At 36.4% G+C, this 19,069-nt stretch overlaps 3 protein-coding genes across 3 annotated transcripts; all 3 read right to left on the bottom strand.

Annotated features, from left to right (window-relative positions):
* Positions 1–615: 615 nt before the first annotated feature.
* On the bottom strand, positions 616–1,041 carry LOC133785904 (uncharacterized). The gene is made up of 2 exons (XM_062225119.1): positions 829–1,041; positions 616–723 (listed from the first exon to the last, which is right to left on the bottom strand). Exons 1-2 carry the CDS (start codon positions 1,039–1,041, stop codon positions 616–618), a joined length of 321 nt encoding a protein of 106 aa, XP_062081103.1.
* A 269-nt stretch (positions 1,042–1,310) lies between these two features.
* Positions 1,311–2,167, bottom strand: LOC133785906 (glutathione S-transferase T3-like). The gene is made up of 2 exons (XM_062225120.1): positions 1,741–2,167; positions 1,311–1,699 (listed from the first exon to the last, which is right to left on the bottom strand). The coding sequence occupies exons 1-2, from the start codon at positions 2,165–2,167 to the stop codon at positions 1,311–1,313; spliced, it is 816 nt and encodes a 271-aa protein (XP_062081104.1).
* A 1,479-nt stretch (positions 2,168–3,646) lies between these two features.
* On the bottom strand, positions 3,647–4,596 carry LOC133784411 (EG45-like domain containing protein). The gene is made up of 3 exons (XM_062223769.1): positions 4,422–4,596; positions 4,019–4,295; positions 3,647–3,918 (listed from the first exon to the last, which is right to left on the bottom strand). The coding sequence occupies exons 1-3, from the start codon at positions 4,537–4,539 to the stop codon at positions 3,912–3,914; spliced, it is 402 nt and encodes a 133-aa protein (XP_062079753.1). The 5' UTR covers positions 4,540–4,596; the 3' UTR covers positions 3,647–3,911.
* Positions 4,597–19,069: the final 14,473 nt, after the last annotated feature.

Raw genomic sequence — 19,069 nt, forward strand, 5'->3', positions numbered from 1 at the left:
CTTTGAGAATATCTCTTTACCAAAAATGCGTCAGTATTCGTACAAAAAAACGAGATTGAACTACTCCAAATGCTCGCTCAACATCTTTTCATACTGCTTCTTGCCATCAGGCAAATAATTTTCTTTTATCTCCTTGAGGCAGTGGGATAGTTTTAACAAATGTACCCCACTCTGGATAGATACCATTTGCTAGATAGTAGCCTTTCTTTTATTGTGTGTCATTTATTGTAAACTCAACTCTTGGATCTTGCCCTTGTAAGATGTTAGTGAATATTTAGGATTGATTTAACACGTTGAAATCATTATTGGATCCTGGAACACCAAAAAATGAATGCCATATCCAAAGATCTTGTGACCAACTACTTCGAGCATGATTGTTTGTTTGTCGTGATCACCTCGTGTGAATTGGCCTTTCCATGCAACTGGGAAAATTTTCCATTCTCAGTGCATACAATAAGTGCTTCCCAACATGCCTGGAAAACCACACACTTCCTCTAGTTGAAGTAAGCGACGGATGTCCCCAACATTGGGCCGTCTCAAATATTCGATCCCGAAAATCTCATTCACTCTCCGAATGCAATTGACTAGGCATTCAATAGCGGTGGTTTCACTAATTCAAACATACTCATCAACGTAATCGGCAGGCTCTCCGTATGCCAGCATTCGTATAGCAGCGGTGCACTTCTGTAATGGCGAAAGCCCTCTTCTACCGACTGCATCAAACTTCATATGGAAATACTCCGAATGATTTTCTAGAGCTTGCACTTTGCGTAGGAATACGTGTCTACGTATTCAAAATCTTCTTCGAAATTGGTATTTTGTATACACCGATTCATCAGAAAAGTAGTCATCGAATAAACGTTGGTATCCTTCTACATGACCCCTATCAATGTGGGCTCTCTTTCTTCCTCGCCTTGTTGAACTACCCCCATCCATGAAATCTTTGAAATATTGATCATCATACTCGTCAGTATACTCTGCTATTATGATATCGTCTAGACTCATATTGTCGTACGAATTCAGAGAATTTGACGAATCCATTGTCGAACTTAGACTAGATGATATTTGGGAATGAAAGATGAATGAGAGAGTAAAATGAAGGATGGAATGGATAATTTAGTAAAAGGAAGATTGAAATTTGGTATTTATATACATAGTGAGATATATATTCGTTAAAATATAACTGTTAAAATATAGTCGTTAAAATATAGGTGTTAAAATATAGTCGTAATTCACTCACTAAATAATAAAGGATAATTTATTTAAATAAAATAATACATAACAATGCAATTGATAAGTATACATAACAATTACAACTTCAGAATATTAGTCTTAATATAGGTACACACGTTTTCATGATCTTTCTTTTGCTCATGAGTCATATGCGACGTGTTGATGACGAGATAATCCATGTATTTTGTCATCCTATTATCTTCTATCTCTTTCTCCCTTATTGCCACCAATTTCTCCAATGCAGATGCTTTCCGTTCATTAATCTCTATAAATGTAGTATGTGTGTCTTTTTTTCTCTTTGCTGCCTTTTGGCCAGTAGGGCGCACTTCATGTACTTCATCATTACTGATGTCTGGATTGAATGATGAAGTATATGCCCCTGATTCTGATACCTTTGTTCTCTTACCACCTTTTGGTTGGTACATTGTATTCCATTTCGGCCCATCATTTAGCAATTTCCAATAGTCTACAAGCAGAAAATTTGAGTTGTTCTTTCCAGATTTATACATTTGATGTAAGAATTCTCAAGAATTTGCTCAGCAGACCAACCACTGTGATGTGTTTGTTGTACTCTTTTATAACACCCATTGAAACACTCCACCTTTTGATTCATCTTGTTCCAATAGTCTTTGCATTGCCTTTTTGCTCTTGTTTGCTCACCTTTTTGGTTGGTGTTGTAGTATTCTACGATCAGAGCCCATAAATTTGTAAAAGTTTGGTCATTCCCCACAATGACATCCTTAGATGTATTAAGGCATCCACTTATCAGAAGTATAGTTGCCTCCTTGCTCCATTTGACTTTACCTTTATGGCTTGATTCATTTTCATTGTGTAGAACTACATTTTCCAACCCTTCAACACTATGTTCAGGTTGGGTTTCAGAGACAGATGTCAATGACGTTTCACAATTCAAATCAATACTAGATTTTTCCATACTTGACCAATAATTTCTTGAAACCATTTCGAGTTGGTGTAGGGAAGCCGTGTGAAAGATATATGATAGTGAATTTCCTGGTGTGAAGAATTGAGCATGTCGTGGTGTCTCAAAAGAGCCAAAATTTTGGAAAGGGTAATAAGACATGAGATATTTTTGAGAATTTGGAAAATTTTAGTTAAATTTAGATTATTGAAAATTTGGATTTTGGGGATTAGTAGAGGGAGAATTTTGAAAATTTTGATTAAATTGGGAATATTAAAAATTTGGATTTTGGGGGTTCATATGTGGAGAATTTGATGGATTTTGAAAAACTTGAGAATATTGACAATTTGGATTTCAGGAGTTGGTATGTGGAGAATTTTGGGAATCTATTGGTAAGAAAATAAATTTTGTGATATTGACAATTTTGAAAAAAAATGTATGAAATGATGTGAAAATTGAATGAAATTAATGAGTATTTATAGAAGAAAAAAAACTCAAACGGGAAAAAAAGGTCAAATTGGGGCTTTTGATGCACGTGGTTCCAAGTTAATGCCAGATAAAAAGGATTTTGGTTATAGTTTTCCTTGCGATGGTCCGGGACGAGGCGGTACTTGTGATATTTCGGCTTGGGATACTTTTTATTTGGCGGTAGGTACTTCAATATTCAAAGCCACCAATCCTCTCCAATGCATTCATACAGTGGCATGACAGACAAAGTCCATGGCATTAAAGTTGACAACGAGCATCAAAGTTTCTCTAAAAAGCTCTTTTAGAATAAGTTAGTCCCATCAACTTACCGAGAAAATGCTTTTTAAGAAGCTAAAAGTTAAAGCAAAAGTCTTGCCAACTAGGTCCAAAATATATAATTAAGTGATTTGTCTATTATTATTAATCAATAATTTTATGGAGAATTTGTTTTTCAATATAAAATTGTAAATATTATTCAAATTATATTTCAGCTATTTTCACTCCACATTCGATCTCACCTCCTCTTGCTCACAGCAACCTAAAATCAACCAACATGTTACTTGATGAAGAACTTATGCCTCATGTCTACGACTATATATATGTTCATGCTTTGTCAGTTGTTTTAATTGAAAGTATAGTTGTCATTTGTCAACTCTACTATGTAATCTAAATTCTTTTACATATACTTTTTACTTGGGATTTAAGATTCTGTTCGATTTCATCATTTAACCATTTTGACATAAGCAACACTGATCATATAATAGCTTAAAACATAACGTAGTTTATTTCGAATGAGCTTGGAAAATAAAGAAACACAAATAGAGTGTTGCTTTTGGAGCTATATTATTAAGAGGAAGGAAATCATGTTAGAAAAAGTGTCTTGATTATCAAAAGTGTGCTATAACAAGTGCCTTGATTTTAACAAAGGAATCGCAATGTCTAGTGAAATGGGCTTCATCACAGCGTCATGACATATATATATATATATATAAATATAAAGTGATAAAGAAGAGATGAAGTCCAAAATAAGAAACTCAAAAATCGCAAAATCTCTATAATATTTTAGCTGACAAAAATTGTCACCTTCCTTCTAAAAGTCAATGTTTATCAATATAAAGTGTAAAGGCTTTTTATTTGAAAGAAAGTTATAATAAGTTGATACAAACTTCATGCATGATGCATGTCGTGTTTTTTTTATTCAAACACCAAAAGCTATATATATCCATATATATATATAAGAGTCATATATATGGGTGCCTTTACTCTCCTCATCAATACTTGATGTGAATCATCAAACCCTGCAAATTAATTAAGTTAAACATAAGTACAAATAGTTTATCATTATATATAATCAAAAGACATGGATGAAGTAAATAAGATGAATTAATTAGTAGTTACTGAGTATAGGTAATCATGACTTTTCCAGCGTCAGGATTGGCAATAATGGAGAAGGCCTCACTGGAAAGATCAATGGTTCCAGCGCAGCCGGGAGGACAGTAATCAACAATCTGAACCACAACGCTCTGGCCGGTGCATGGTCTAGGCACACCTTGGTTCGTGGCTCCGGTGCATTCGATCCTGTAACGCTTCCCACATGCCTCTCTGTTGTTCCACAACACGTCGCTTGCCGCCGCGATCATTACGCCATTGTCTTGGAATCCATAGCATGAAGATGCTACACGTACACATATATATGGTTCATAATCATACAAAATATGTCGAATGTAATTAATTAAATGAACAAAGATACCCTAATTCACTAAATCAGATTAATTATATATTATGTGATATGTGTACTTACGAACATAAGGAGGTGTGTAGAAAGTGGCAGTTCCGGAGGCTGCATGTGCAACTGAGGAGAGGCATATGAGCGTGCCCAAAACGATCAATAACACACGACTTTCAATTTCCATTCTCATTAATTATAATCAATTATTCTTCTTTGATTGTAAATGAAATTAATTTTGTGATGAGGATCTTAAGAAGTGATTTCTTCATTTTATATGGCAGGGACTTCACTTTTTCTCCTATATTTTCCGCATCTAAGGCAGCCTTATATCATAAGCAATAGACTTAAGACTGGTCCCATTCATTATTGAGATCATGCTGCACTAGATAAGACTAATGCCAATGCATCTAACTTCATAAACTACAAATTTAGGCTGATATTTATGGTTTTACCTATCACATATAGTTTATTTCTTGTATGTGTACATATTATAAGTTGCTGAAGTGGAACAAAATGACGCGAATAGGGACTTATGTGTCGTTTGTTTGGAGGGAATGAAAATGGAGGAATGAGAATGAGAATGGAAAAAGAATAAGAATGAAATTGAATAAAAATTAATATGAAAAAAAATTGAGAAAAAATTTATTAAATTTTTTTTCTAGCTTGCACTGGAATGATATTTCCTCCTATTTTCAAATGGAATAGTCATTCCACTAAAATGGTGGAAAAACCATTCCATTGGAATGACATTCTAATACTCTAAAGTGCACCCAAACAAAGAAATGAAATGAAAATTGATTCTTTTACATCCCATTCTATTCTATTACCCCCAACCAAACCTCCACTACAAGAAAGTTTGAAATTAGAGGCGGACTTAGTCCGTTGGTAATGTACAGGTTATTAGCGGCAGACTACTGGGTCCGTTGCTAATAATGTGGAAATTAATAAAAAAAATTTAATTTTTTATTAGCAGCGGACTTATCAATTATTAGCGGTGGATAGTCCGCCGCTAATACAATGCCCGGGAAACGAAAAAGTGTTCAGTTTCAAAATTATTAGCAGCAGATATTTTCCCTTATTAGAGGCGGACTATCCGCTGGTAATAAGACAATTACCGGCGGAATATATTAATAGCGGCGGGTCTCGCCGCTAATAGTTTATTACTGGCGGGATTATATTAATAGCGGCGGGTCCCCACCTCTAATAATCTTACATATTGAAAATTTTGCACATCGTTTCGTCCGTCTCTCTCATTTCTCTTCTCTCCCTCTCTCAGACGCACTCCCTCTCTCTCTCTCGATCTAACTTCATCTTCAACCTCAACCTCTTCTCATGGCTACCATTCAAGCCGTCAAGGCAAGGCAGATCTTTGACATCCGTGGCAACCCAACCGTCGAGGTTCAAATCTTAATATTTATCACTCTTTTATTTGGCTTTTTCGTGTTTTAGGTCATTTTTTGGATTTGGTTTCTCTAAATTTACTTTGCTAACTCCCCGATCCAATTGCGATTGCAAAATCGGTTCTTTTTTAATCGCTTCTTAAGAAATTGACTGCTCCAATTGCTAGAAACAGTTTATACCTGCTTTTTCTTTGATTCGTTTTTGGCTATTTACGTGTAGATTTTTATAAATGTGTTTTTTTTTGTATGTAATCTGAAATGTTTGATTATATTAATAGATTTTCGTTATGGCAGGTCGATGTGACATTGTCTAATGGTTATTTGGCTAGAGCCACTGTTCCAAGTCGTGCATCGACTAGTATGATATTTGATTAGCTGATTCGCCCATTTTAACGTTTTGTTGTGTTTGTTTATTAAATTGCTTTAAAATCTAATTTTAGTGTAACTCATATGTATCTTATTGTACCTTAATGTATTGAAAGACTTTGGATTTAAATTTTTTTTGAAATTTTTGCCTCAATTAAAAAAAAAAATTAAAAATTTGTTTGTAAAATTATTTTTATGGGCTCTATTGTTCAAATGAACACATCTTCGAATTAGAATTGAGCTTTTAATTAAATAATAAAAGTTTGATATAACATTATCTAATTACATAATTTAAATTTTTTTATTAAATAACATTATCTAATATTAAATAGCATTAAATTATTTGAATATAGTAATTGATAATTTTATTTAATAAAAGTTTTAATTATTTGGATCATCTTCGCAGCAGCAGCCTCCACAAGCTTATTACCCTTTACCACCAGCACCACACTTTGCTCCACCACCATTGCCGCGCCCTAACATTGGTGATCAAGATATTGACCTGAATGATAATGAATATTTCTCACCTGGTTGGCCTGATCCAAACAATAATAATTAGTTTACGTTTTCAATTAAATTAAGACAATTGATATTTTATTATGTTAATTTTATGATTAGTTTATATGTAATTAAATTAAGATAATTAATATTTTTATTATGTTAATTTTATGTTTAGTTTATATGTAATTTTGTTTGATGAATATTAATTGTGTTATTAATAATTAATTTTAATTTATGTTATTTTTATTATCTTTAAATAAGTATTATATGTATATTTATTATTAAATAAAATCAAACGAATTATTATATTTTAATATTATTAATTTATTACCGGTGGATTAATAGGGGCGGGACTCGCTGGTATTAAATGAGCCAAACCAGGTTGACTAATTTTTTACACCGACAAAGTTCCGCCCTTATTAATCCGTCGGTATTAATAGAATACCGATGGGGTGTCAGTCCGCTGGTAATACTCCTAATCACCGATCGAGTATTACCGGCGGACCCCCGCCCCTAATATGCATTAGTGGCGGAAGCCTCCGTCTCTAATACTCTCTTTTGTTGTAGTGATCGCCTTAGAATCTTAGAATCCCATTTGTCAAATCATATATAAATATATATATATATATATATGTATAGGCATTGCCAAACTCCTACTACCAGTACAAGTGAAAACTAGCTGGGTCAACTCGGTTTTTATGCTTCTTTGTTGACTAAGTTGATCATAATTTATGGTCTCTCAATTAATTTAACTTCAACACTTTTACTTGCTATTTAGCACTTCCTTTGAAGAGTACTATTAACAACCATGTCATTTGTATTGTTTGACACGGCTGATTCAGGTATATAGAGTGTTCAATTAGTTTTAAAAAATGATATCTACAACTAGGTCAGCCTTGAACTTTAGGGGCCTAATGCAAAATATGATATTTTTATAAAAAAATTAGATGTAAATTGGTATTTTTTTTTAAAATTCGGGCCTATTTGTATAGGACAATAATAACATTTCTCAAATCAAGAAGAAATGAACAGAAAAAAAAAAAAAAAAAAGAGGATACATTTTTTTTCGCAGTAAAACAAGGTACATTTTTAGATACTAAAATTTTGAAGAAATTGTATTAGATAATTTTCTTGAGAGAATATTCAAAAATAATATTGACTCAAGAAGATTTAACTATTGAATCACGTAAAAAAAATATATTTTCTTATTTTTGTCATTTATGATTTGTTCAAGCCTAAAACTTTATTTTTTTATTGATAATCTTTGTTGACGAAAAATCACGTCAACACTATGTTTCAAAGATAACTTTTTAGTTACTTTTGTATTTGGTTAACAAAAAATTAACTATAATTCGAATGTAAAAGAAAAAGTTACCAAACATTGTATTTTGTAATGATTAAAATGTAAATTTTTAGTTACTTATCTATTTGTTAATTAACAAAAAATTAATCATAATTCAAACGTAAATTCAATGAAAAACCATAAAGTGTAATTTATTTTACATATAAAAATTACCATATATAATATCCTAAACAACTTTATTGTCGAAACCTATCGATGTAACTTATTAAAAAAAGTTTGTTTAGGATATCTTTGGTAACTTTTCAATAGAACATAAAATAAAAATGCTTTTTGATAACTCATTAGGTTAGTTAGTTGCTTTAAAATTTGTTAGACAAAAATTTCACAGTTTTAAAATATTAAAACTAATGTTAAACACAATTTACCTATGCCGAATTTATAACATGAGAGTTTATTAATTTAAGTTCTACCCATCCAAGATTATAATAATAACATCTTAATTACAATCATTTTGTTTAAAGGAACACATTTTGATTCTAATTACGATAAAATTAATTACTTCTGTAATTTTTGGAAAAATTTGGGTGAATTTGGAATTGTGGCTGAACTCATTAAATTTGGTTGATTGAGTTGCCTACATACCCCGGTTGAGGGATCAAGCCACTTGTAGTTCCAAATGTGATATTTTAGAAAGTGAGTGGAAGAATTCTGGTGAACGACCATTTAGGAATTCATGGTAATTTTAGAAATTTACGAAATTCTGGTAGATGACCATATCATGGAATTATTTGATGTTTCGGAAATTAGGAAAAATTTCGAGGTGAATGACCTTTTATGGAATTTTGAGAGTTGTGTTTGATATTTGAGAATTTGATGTATTTGCGACTGCACTTAGCTTTAGCGACTAAGTTGCCTACGTATCCTTTGAAGGAATCAAGTTAAACATAGTGAGAATTTTGTGAAGAATTAACTCACTTGGAAATTCTCACCATTTGAGGTCGGGGTTTGAGGTGAATGACCTCAATTTGGATTTTTGTTGAGATGAATGGCCTCACTTGGAACTTTTGAGGTGAATGACCTCGTTTGGGAAGTTTGAGGTGAATGAATTTGTTGACCCTGATTTTGGTCAACTGACACGGAGTCAAATACACTTGACGTGAACAAATATATTGAAATGAATGTGATGACGAAAACAATAAGAACACGAGAATTTATAGTGGTTCGGCCCCAGAATCTGGTAATGACCTACGTCCACTTGAATCCTTATTGATATGAGATTCAAAGGGGTGATCAAAGAACTAGGGTTCAATGAGTTTCACTAACCTTTGAAGAAGAAAATACAAATACTCTAGTGTAATCTCTCTAATCTCAAATAATTCACTAGCCAAAAGAAAAGGTCCCCTTCCCCTGAGCTCTCTTCTTCTATTTATAAGCTCAGGGAAGATTTACATTAATTTGTTACAGATATTCTTTCCTAAATAATAAGATACTCAGGAAATCATAGGAGATAATTTTGGATTCAATCATAACTGCCTAAGATTTCCTCCGTGTATAGCGTGCGTACGACCAGGCTGGTCGTATGAAGAAATCGATCATTGTGACAATAGATGTCTTCCTGGTCGTTAGTCGAGCACGAATTCTGTCAGATGTCAGCCACGTGTATTTAATGTCTGCCATGTCATCCATGTTTGATTTTTTGGATAACATTTGCCCCTAAGTTTGTTTAGTACGACCAGCAATAAAGAAACTTTAAGGAAACAACCGTTCATATCCCCACGATGTCTGTCAGGATCCCCGTGCATTTTTGAAAGCCGTGACATAATTATGTCTAATCAAGCCTTTTCAATTTCCAAAAAGGCAATTTGACGGCTTATACACTTCCCCACGTTTCGAAAATGGGAAGTAATGATTACTACTTTTTGGCCATACCTCGGTCCCCATAAATACCTTCTTTTTCTTCTTTAAAATTTTTTACTCACCATCTTTGCCAAGATCCTCAAGAACTTTGCGCCCAGAACACAGAGCTTCAAAACCAGTCCGACGTCTAGCCGAAGGTCTTCCGACTCGAACTTTCCGCTCTCTTCTGAATCTCCATCTTCGCCCAGGTAATCACTGTCTTTTTAAACGTTTAATTATGCCATGCACGCCGTTTCTATGCTTTGTGATTTCTGTGTTCTTGAGTAGGGTTTTATGAGGATCTTTTTGTATAAATCGTCCATTGCTCGGCAAGAGAGCGTCTTTATGCTTTGTATAGGTTAGGACTTAGTTTGATAGTTAGGATCATAGGCTTGGGGTGTAAGATCGACGAAAGATTCAACCTTTAAGCTAGGTGAAAAAAACTGAGTTTTTTCCCGCCCTTCAGGAGTCGAAAAAGTTCTCTTTCAGAAAACAGTTTACTTCCTTTTTTGATCCATTTTTTAAACCACTTGCGTCGAACTTAGCGTAGGAGTAGGATGCTGCTGGTTATTTAGACGCGAGCAACGTTATCCCCATCTTCCACACTACTTCGCAGACTATGTCTTATCTCCTCCATTGTCTGTTTGCAGTTCATATGCAAGAACCTTGGGGAGGAGAAAGACCTATTGAAGACGAGCTCTTGACCCAACTACTTGAAGGCGAAGAGAACCCATCTACCTTGATCCCATAAATCCCTTTTTCTCGCCCTAGCTCAAACCGTCCTCCAATCCCCAATCAGAGAATGGCCCGAACGAAAACAAAAGCTCGAAAAAGAAAAAACCCTAACTCCTCAGGCCAGCCTTCTGTTGATGCCCCCTCGACTAGTGGTCGAGGTGAATTCGCTCCTGAGACCAATGTCCAGAGGCGTGCCCGTCCTCGCCATGCTGGCCAACGAGTTGTTGAGTGGCACGTCATCCCTCAAAGTTCGGTGATGCTTTGGATGATTTCCAACTACTTAAACAGATACAATCTGACGGGGGTGACCCTAGTCAGACCTTCTATCGACCAGCGAGCCAACCTGCCAGGAGGGGCTTACAGCGCCTGGTCGAGGTTCCATATCGAGGCAGGTGCCACACTGCCTCTTCACTCATTTTTTCAAGGGGTGGTCAACTACTTCGGAGTAGCCCCCTTTCAAATCACCCCGAACGGGAATAGAATGCTGGCCGCACTCTATATCCTCTACAAACTCAAAAAATGGCCAGTTCCTTCTCCACGTGAGGTCAATTTTCTTTTCGACCTTAAGTCCAACCCCAACCAAGATGGCACGGGGTTTTTTCATCTTTGCCACCAAGAGACCGGGCGCACTTTTTTGTCCGACACCACTCATATCTCTAACGTGGGGAGATATCATCACGAATACTTCCTCACGCCTGACATCGCTGCAGACAACCTGGCCTTCGCTCGAGGAGGTAAAAATTCCTACGCCAGTAGCTTCTGCACTTTAATGTTTTCTTGTCATAATGTCTCGACATTCCACTGTGTTCCAGGCCCATGGTTACGCCCAATCCCTACTCCAGTAATGGAGTCAAGGGCAACATTCTTAGCCAGCATGCCAAATGATGATAAGAGTGTCAAAAACTTAGTCAACGAGGCTAACCTTAGGTTGGTCGGCCTTTGGGGCTCCCAATCTATGACGAATGAACCCTCGGCGGGCGGTGTCCAAGCCGGTGCGGAACCTGAGCAGGAACCCGAGCAGCAACCTCAGGCACCCCCTCCATGGAGGAGGCCAACTGGGGTTAAGATCAGGGAACCTGCCGTTCCCCATCGAGCGGCAAAATCCTCGGTCCCCGAGGGCAAAGGGAAACAAAAGGCTGCCGAGCCTACCGAACTTTCTGAAAACTCGTCGGATGTAAACGGTACAATAATCTCGCTTTTAAATAATTTTCCAATTCCCTCTCATCTATTTGATGGGGACGGCAACTTTAGGAATGCTCCCTCTTTAAACTCAGATTTCTTCCAGGAACTAGGTAGTTTAGTTAATAATGCTACGACCAGTAGTTGTAGCCCGGGTACTTTACTTGTAATCCTTTTACTTTTATCTCTGTTCCCTGCATGACCATTTAATCTCACTGCTCGGGTTGTTTCTTTTTGTGAAGGTATGGACTCCGAGGACGTCTTTGCGCACTATCAGGCTGCCACTGCCTCTTCTGTCCCGAAGAAGGATAGCAAGAGGGCTCGAGGGGAAAGCAGCAAGACCCCCTCAAAGAAGGCTCGAACAGAAGATGCTCCTGCCACCGCCCCCTCCAAGGAGAACTCACCACCCCCGCCTCCTTCTAAGCAGTTGACTCCCACACCTGTTAATCCACATCCTTCTTCTAAGGCTGCTGACAATGAGACTTTGGAAAACTTGCCCGAAGGCTCCCTGTCTAGCCTCGTGGTTGGCTCGGCCAGGGAGAGGATATATAAGCTCTCGAAGCACAGACACAGCCAGGCCGCCATCACTAAAATTACCTCAATGGAGGTCGACCAAATCATCAACAGAGGGTTGAATGAGATAGTCAGCGTAAGTCATCTCTTGCTACTTCATCATTTATGTCTGACTTCTTTTCCTAACTTTTTCTCATTCGTTGTCTTTAGGGGCTGCTATCTTTAACTGCTAGCTGGTGCCGTACAGGGGCGTTGGTTTCTCGGGGAAAGAACTTCGACTCCAGGCTTGCCTAGGCTAAGCAAGCACTTGAGGTTGAGAACAACAAGCTGCTCAAGGAGAATAAGGAGCTGTCCAAGCTGAATGAACAACTGTGTGAGGACTAGGCCACTCTCACCAAGGAGCTTCAGGATGCACAAGATACTTTGAAGAAAGCCAACGAGGAACGTGGGAAATGGAGGGAGAGTTCTGTACTTGTCACCCAAGAGTGCAAGCAGCTTGGACTTGATCTGACCGCCTGCAGGGAAGAGACGAAGAAACTCAAAGAGCAGGTGCAGGAGCTCGAGGGGCGAGTGCAGGAGATCGAGGAGGAAGGGGCCACGAACTTGAAGAAGTATAAGGAGGCCACTCTTCTCTGCTTTTACGACTTCTGGAAGCACAATCGGGAGGCTAACTTCAACTATCTTTCCGAGCGGTTGAAGAGGACTCTGATGGCGCAGTGCGCCACCCGGTTGGAGGCAGAGGAGAAGGCTAAGGCCAAGGCTCCTGCTGCTGATACTGAAGCTGGTCCCCTGGCCGATCAAAGCACTCCTCCTAATCCTGAAGACCCTCCTGCTCCTCAGTAATTATCTTTTTTTTTTTTTTTTTTTTATGGCCCACGGGTCTACTTGTAAAGAAAATTTACTTTTATTGCTGCAAGGGCAACTTTTTTACTTATAACTGAACAATTACATCCGAGCAATACTGCTCGCGGTGTAAAAGCTTTTTACTTTTAATTAAATAATTACATCCGAGCAATATTGCTCGCGGTGTAAAAGATTGCCTTATTGATATTATAATGTTTCTTTTATTATAATATATGTTCGCATGACCGAACTTAGCATAGTACTTTGGTTTGATTTAACAAAACATAAATTTTGAAAAATACTCTAAGTGTCGTAGCATGCTTTCACTCATTTTGTTAATGTGTTTACATACCTCGTGGTATGCTTTGCTATCGATGTACCTTATATGCCCCCAAGTGATCGAGGAGCTTTAGGTCCTTGGTCACTTTCCTTGACCACGACCTGTGCGAACATTGCTGCTCGGTATGAAATTCAACAATTGTAATACAGCAAAAAAACACACGTAATGAACAAATACTTGTAAAAATAAATTTACAAAGGTTGGCAAGAATGACTGGCTGCGCACAGTCCCTTATAATCTCGTATTAAAATGGACTAAACATGTCTGTACGAGTGATCTTAAAAAAGATCTTACACTTATAAGCGATTATCCATACAACGTGGCTAACCCTTTTTCGAAACTTGTAAAAAGTAAAAATTAATACAAGCCAGTCCTTTAAAAAGGACTGTTCACTGATAATACTTGCGCAGGTGTTCTCCAATTCAATAGCGTAGAACGAGATCTCCATTTAAGCGTGCAAGTTTGTAGGTGCCTGGATGAAGGACTTCTTCAATCTAGTACGGTCCTTCCCAGTTTGGTCCGAGTACTCCAGCAGTGGGGTCGCGGGTATTCAAGAAAACTCGTCGTAGCACTAGATCTCCGACGTTGAATTTTCTTTCTTTCACCTTTGAGTTAAAGTACCGGGCGACCTTTTGCTGGTACGCAGCTACTCAAAGTTGGGCTTTTTCCCATTTTTCTTCAAGTGAGTCTAGGGACTCCATTATCAGTTGGCTATTCTGGTCCTGGTCGTATGTAATTCGTCGATGTGAGGGCGGATCTAACTCGACGGGCAATATAGCTTCATACTCGTATGCTAAGGAAAACGGAGTTTGACCTGTCGTTGTTCGGTGAGAAGTTCTATACGACCAGAGGACTTCAGGCAGCTGTTCTGGCCATGCTCCTTTAGCGTCTTCAAGTCTTTTCTTCAGGGTGTTCTTAAGTGTTTTATTCACCGCTTCTACTTGCCCATTTGCTTGTGGATGTGCAACTGAAGAAAAGCTTTTGACGATTCCATGTCTTTCGCAGAAGTCCGTGAAATAATCACTGTCAAATTGGGTGTCGTTGTCTGAGACAATTTTACGAGGCAAACCATATCGGCAAACTATGTTCTTGATGACAAAGTCAAGAACTTTCTTGGTCGTGATGGTAGCGAGTGGTTTAGCTTCGGCCCATTTGGTGAAGTAGTCGACTGCTACAACTACGTACTTCACTCCGCCCTTTCCCGTTGGCAGGTATCCAATCAAGTCCATACCCCATACTGCGAAAGCCCAAGGACTCTGCATCTGTTTTAACTCGTTTGGAGCTGCGCGTGGGATTTTGGAAAATCGTTGACACTTATCGCATTTTTGCACAAACTCCATTGAGTCTTCATTCATAGTCGGCCAGAAATAGCCCTTCCTTAGTGTTGAATCCAAAAGATGGTGTTTTAATATTTAAACTCGCAAGTGCACGAATCGTTTTGGAATATAATGTTCATGTAAGTACGAGGTCGAACCCATGGGAGTTGGCTAACATCAAAAGAAACTATTTCAAACAAAGTAAGAATATTCTAACCTAGTTCCAAATATTTGATGAGATTTTGTTTTAGAAAAATAAAAGACAAGTAATAAAAAGATTAATGATTAAATAGAAAAATGGTTTTCAAATGAGATATGTAAAATAAGATTATTAAGATATTAGAATCCACAAAATGCAAGTTCAATAATATTTATAAATATATTGATTCCCAAGTTTATATATAGTTGAAATAAATCACACTATATTTTTTTCCAAAATACATTTTCTATTCAAGCACAAGTTACTTAAAAAAATGTAGTATTTTTCTTCACTTATATAAGATATAATTTCTAAGCATTAGTTGTGTTACAACCTAATGAAACTACAAAAAATCAAAGAGATTATGTTTAGGCAAAATATGATACTTGTGTTCTAAGAATTAGATGTGAACAATTTAATGAAAAACATTTAATCAAAGAATATCATATTTTTGCATAATAAAGAGCTAAGTGTAATATGCTTTAACAATCAATAATAGATGAAAAATTCATATCTTTGATAGAAAAATCCATAAACAATGTTACATAAATGGGATATCAACATACAATAAAAAATACTATCTAGTTACATTTTGCTTCATCATCATCTTAATAATCTTGAAAAAAGATTAGAAGCTCATAACTTGATTGAAATAAAAATTACAAAATAACATACTTGACATGCTCTTCAAAATATGAAAATGGTAGAGAGAATAGTGAAAAGAAGAGAGAAAAATATGAAATGTAGAAGAGGTTGAAAAGATGAAGAAGAGCCCCCCAAATGGTCTTACAAGACTCTATTTATAGGCAAAATATGGAGATTAAATTAATCAAATTAAAATAAATAAATTGATTAATTTAATTGTGTTGGAAAGTGCTAGGATAAATAGAGTAAGTGTATGAGTATTGAAAAGATGAAATGTTTGGTTGGGTAAGAGATTAGTGAAAAGCTAGGGTAAAAAAATGAATTAGGAATGTTTATTTAGGTAAGAAAAATAGGGAAGAGTGAATTGATATTTGAGTGAAAAATATTGGGAATAAAAACATGATTTTTTGGTTTTTTTTTTGTGGCTGTGGCAGCTGGTCTAGGCAGCTTTGGCATGTGGGTCGAATGGGCCTTGGAGCTGGGTAGTTAGGCAGGCTGAGTTGGTGTTGGGCCTGGCTGGTGGCAGGCGGCCCACGGTTTAGAAGATGCACAGCTGAGTGCATATGTGAGATGATGGTCACGGCTAGGGAAGTTGGAGTGTGCCAGGCGGTTGACAGCTGGCGGCCCAGATGGCTTGGTCTTGAGGTGGTTTGGTTGGAGAAGATTGCTGAAGGCTGGGTGGGGTGCTTGATTGATGCAGCTGGAGAGGAGGCACGGGCCTGGGCAGCTTCCGGCTGGACCACGTTTTGGCTGGTGGGGAGTGGCTGCTTGTAGAGTCCAAGAACTTTACTTAGCTAGTTAGATAGTAGTGTTATAGTATTTATAGGATTATCTTTATGACTGTGGATTTTTGGTTCAAACCGGGAATTATTTGGACACTCATAGTAGTACTTGTAGATTTTCTAAGTTTAACCTATAGTTTAAGAATATTAATGTTAACCTAAGGTTTGATTAATATGACTAATATTAAGGATAAAATTTATTATACTATAAGGTTTAGATAAGAACCAATAGGATTTTAAGCACATGTTATGTATGGGTGATTAAGGATTAAGTATTTTGAGGATTAAATTTAACAAGGGTAAAGTTTGAATGCTCTAAGGTCAGTCAGCAACTTTGAATACGTTTGAGGGCTTAGTCAAGGCTGTTTACTCAATTTGAATTAAGCTAAAAATGTGTAATTTCGTGTTTAAATAATCAGCGAATTCTGATATATCGCAGCTATAGGGGGCGATATATCGCAGCACGTAGATACGGAAAACACGAAACGATGCACGTTTGCCTTAGGCATAATGGTCTAGGCTATATATCGCCTATAGGGGGCGATATATCGCCTCCTTCAGCATATTTTGAATGCTTTTGAATTCATTTTCCATTCAATCATTCAACCTTTTGATAAGTCCAGCACCTTTTTGAACGAGTCTTCAACCTCTGCTGAACGATTATTCAAAATTATTTTCACCTAAAAAGCCATTATTTTTATTCTAGTTAAATTAAGATCCTTTCATTCCTAAACTCTATAAATAGGACCTAGTACCCATCCATTATTCATCTTTTGCTCTAAGTTCAGAGGCTGCAAGTTGTTAGGTGAGTGTGAGAGTGTAAACACTTGGGTGGGGAAATCATAAGCTTATCAAACACTTGGGAAAGTAAGGATTTATAGTATTTCAGTTCAAGGTTTAGATTGGTCTTACAAGTCTTCAAGGTAACCCAAACTCTAGTTCGTTTCTGTACTTTTTCTTTAAAAGTTCTCATAGTCTTCTACTTATTCTAACCTTATTCTTATTTTGGTTAGGAAATCTAAGAACTCGCACATAAGATTTTGGTAAGTATTTTCTCAATGGTTTAGTCCTTCCATTCCTTTCATTTCTCTTCTTCACTATACTCACTCTTTTTCAAATGGTTCTTAGGAGTGTTCCAAAGTCCCACCTCTGTCCTCTTATCCCGGTATTTTGGTAAGGAAAATAGGATAGAATTTATATGTTATATGTTTTATATGTGTTATCTTATGTTTTTATGATATGAAATGTGTTATGATATGTATGTATGTAGGCTTGGGCATATGACCCATATGACTAACAAGACCCCAAATAGATTATGGGCATATGACCTACTTAGCTAGTAGGACCCCACTAATCTAATGGGCATATGACTTGTTTGGTCTATGGGACCCCAAGTAATAATGGCCATTATAGTATGTGTATGATATAAGTATTATGTTATGTTTTTATGTTTCTTATGAAATTTATGTATATGAACTATGTGTTAGATTTTTCCTTGCTGGGCATTAGGCTCATTCCTTTTTGTTTATATGTGCAGGAAAATAGACTTAGTGGTGGGAAAGGTTCTTGGTAGCTTGGAGAATGTGTATTGAGGCGGAATGGATTCAAGAGCCGAGCGTTACGATTCGAGGATGTAGTTTGTTTTGTTTTTATGGTTTTTACATGTATTTTCCGCACGTGTTATGTAATTTCTTCTTTATTTAAATTATGTTTTGTTTTCTTTTTAAAACAATGGGATCCCATATCCTACTTGACATTTTGTAAGTTAAATCTTATTTTTTTTTTACAAGTTTTCTTAATAAAGTTATGGTATTTTCACTTGTAAATTTTGTTAAGGATTAGTATGTATAGTTTTTGTTAATGGTCCAAAAGTCTAGAGTAGTTGGGTCATTACAGTTGGTATCAGAGCCACGGTTCCTTCGCATGAAGTTCTCCTCGATACACACCCTCAAAGCTCCGAATCTGACCGCCAAGTAAGTATTTAAGTTATGGTTATTTTGCTTATGTGTATAGCTAACAATTTTAGTGTTTATGTTTTCAGTTAAGTATGAATGGAGCTCTAACCTATCAGGATATCCGAGCCATTAAGGCTTTAAAAAGAGTAAGGGAACCAAGAAACACTGTAGGAGCACTAGAAAGAATCACTCGAAGATTGCTCTTGTTCCACCAAGAGATAGGTCACCTTCAAGAGTCTAAGCAAATAATGTTGAGATCAACGGAACAATATGTATTAATAATTAGGCTATTTAAAGATTTCCATCCTGTAATAGCAGCCTTAGAAGAAATATGGGAAACCATGAATGATGAGGATGAACTGCCATTAGCAATGCGTTATTACTTCCTTTTAGTTAGGTTCACTGAAAAATTCGAGTTTCAGTTCACAAATGAGCAAAAACATAGGATTCTCACAAACCTTCCTAGAGGACATTTTGATGCACATGACAATGATGATTATGAGGAGATAGATAACGATATGCTAGATGAAGGATCGGATGTAGAAGATCCCGATTTTTAGAATAGTAGTTTTTGTTTGTTTTATTTCTTTCTTTATTTTATGATTGTAATAAGTGAATTTTTTTTTTCCAAATGAATAACATGCTATTTTATTATCATGTATGAGTTTGATTTTATTTTCGCAATCATAATAAGTAATAAATAAAATGAATAATGACTAAGTTCGGTGAGGGTGGATACAAATCAAT

The sequence above is a fragment of the Humulus lupulus genome, chromosome 6 (assembly GCF_963169125.1).
Source record: "Humulus lupulus chromosome 6, drHumLupu1.1, whole genome shotgun sequence".
NCBI lineage: Eukaryota > Viridiplantae > Streptophyta > Magnoliopsida > Rosales > Cannabaceae > Humulus > Humulus lupulus.